This window comes from Sphaeroforma arctica, assembly GCF_001186125.1.
Source record: "Sphaeroforma arctica JP610 unplaced genomic scaffold supercont1.298, whole genome shotgun sequence".
Taxonomy (NCBI): domain Eukaryota; class Ichthyosporea; order Ichthyophonida; genus Sphaeroforma; species Sphaeroforma arctica.
In genome coordinates this window covers 2,305-4,329 of record NW_014040260.1, presented here as the reverse complement: position 1 = coordinate 4,329, position 2,025 = coordinate 2,305, and the positions used below count along the sequence as shown (strand labels likewise).

Sequence of the window (2,025 nt, the reverse complement as noted above, 5' to 3'; positions counted from 1 at the left end):
ACGTTACAGACACCACCCCCCTTTGTCAGAATACGGCGGCAAACACTCCCATTGCGACTGTGGCGATGTATGCATGCATAGAAGACACACAAACATATCTGTAACTACTGAAGCATGCACACACATGAATCAGCCAGAAGACACACATACATGCATATACACAAAACACACCCTAAACCCTATAACTCACCATCAACTCACATATATACCCACAAAACAAACCCTAAACCCTACCCATACCGTACCATTAAATCGTAGAAGCCCTGTGTGGAGAGTGCCTCGTCACAGGCGCAGTCTACCTTGGCCAGTATACCCAGTCCAACGAACACGTGGCCAAGCACGTGACCAGGCAGCGCAGCGGTGTGTGTTGCTGGGTCGTCCATTAGCATGGCTTTCATTTCCCTGAAATCTGAGGGGGGGGATAGATAAGAGAGTGACTAAGCGTAGTGTGTTGTCATTCCTCTGACATCTAAGGGGGTGGATAGATAAGAGAGTGACTAAGTGTAGTGTGTGGTCATTTCTCTGACATCTGAGGGGGTGGAAAAGAAAGAGTGACTAAGCGTAGTGTGTATGAATGAATATACGGACGCGGATTGGAAGGATGCATGAACATTATATGAGGGGGGGAGGGGGGATAGGAGATAGGGAGTAAATACAGGAGCAGCAGAGTGGACTGAAAACAAATGGAATGAATATCGCATGAAAATTTCAATAGGAAGAAGTATTCGGTATACTTGGTACAAGGGAGTTTACGAATAGAGTCGCGTGCATAAGTATTGCGGAGTACTTGGTACAAGGGAATATATAAATAGTCAGATGCATAAGAAGTATTGTGTGTTACTTGGTACAATGTAATATATAAATAGTCGCATGCATAAGAAGTATTGCGGGTACTTGGTACAAGGGAATATATAAATAGTCACATGCATAAAAATAATATATAGGTTAATAATATATCAGAACCAAGTAAACAATAACAAATACACTCGACTAACAAATGTAAGGCTTAGTCTGCAAAGACATACTAAGGTGTAGGGTAAAAGGGTTAGGGTATAGATAAGCAAAGCCATAAATACAAGTGCGCTGTACTGACAATTACAAAGATTTTTTGAATATTCATTCTGCCAACAAACACAATGGTCCAAGGTTTAGGTTTGAAGATGTAGAGTTCAGGGACAGGCCCAGGGATTGGAGGTTTGAAGTTAGAATCCAGACTTACAATACATACAATACTTACACATGCGCTGTACTGGCCAACACTAGTATGTTCATAACCACTGAGCTTACCTAGATATCCGTTCTGTCCAAAGAACTCTGATGTCCATGAGCGCTGGTAGTCCCTAAACGCCGTAGGGATATACATGCCTGATGAGTCATACGGCCCCTTTACACTACCCTCGACTGCTGCCGACGTTACCAACTGTCTGAGGGTGCCTGCGGAAGCGTGCGAGAGTGGGTGTTTTGTGAGTGGGGGTGACATATATGCATATGTATGTACGTGTATGCATATGCACGTACGTGAATTTATATGCGTGTGTATACGTGTGCATGTGTGTGTATGTGCGAGTGTATATGTATATATATGTGTGTTTATGTGTGTACGTGTGTACGTATGTTCGCACATGCCCCGTTGAGCACACACATGTCCGGCGGTGAAAGAGAGGTGTTGGTGTACCTATCAGTGCTATACAGTGCGAGGTTGAATGGTATGTGTAGGTGCACACAATGCGAGTCTGACACATATGGCACATACTGCGCATTCGACACATAACTATGTGCATATGCGTGCCCTATACAGTGGTCTCTATACTGTGATATCTCTTGGTCGCGATGACACTGCTATCTGTGTACATCTGGTTGTGCGTTTGAGCGCAAACAGGTGTGTAATATGAGTGTACACACGTGATGCATACACATACACATACAGATAGACCTACACACACACTCTCTCTCTCTCTCTCTCTCTCTCACACACACACACACATATATATATATAATATACATATATATATATATATATATAAC

The 2,025-nt window shown here is 43.2% G+C and overlaps 1 protein-coding gene across 1 annotated transcript in view; it reads right to left on the bottom strand.

Annotated features, from left to right (window-relative positions):
• Nucleotides 1–230: 230 nt before the first annotated feature.
• Nucleotides 231–2,025, bottom strand: part of SARC_04953 (hypothetical protein) — a gene marked incomplete at its 3' end in the record, with an annotated part of 3,559 nt that continues 1,764 nt past the window's right edge. The window contains exons 4-5 of the mRNA XM_014301192.1: nucleotides 1,288–1,434; nucleotides 231–409 (exon numbers count right to left, since the gene is read on the bottom strand). Coding sequence (XP_014156667.1) covers nucleotides 231–409; nucleotides 1,288–1,434 — 326 coding nt within the window. The remainder of the gene's footprint in view (nucleotides 410–1,287; nucleotides 1,435–2,025) is intronic.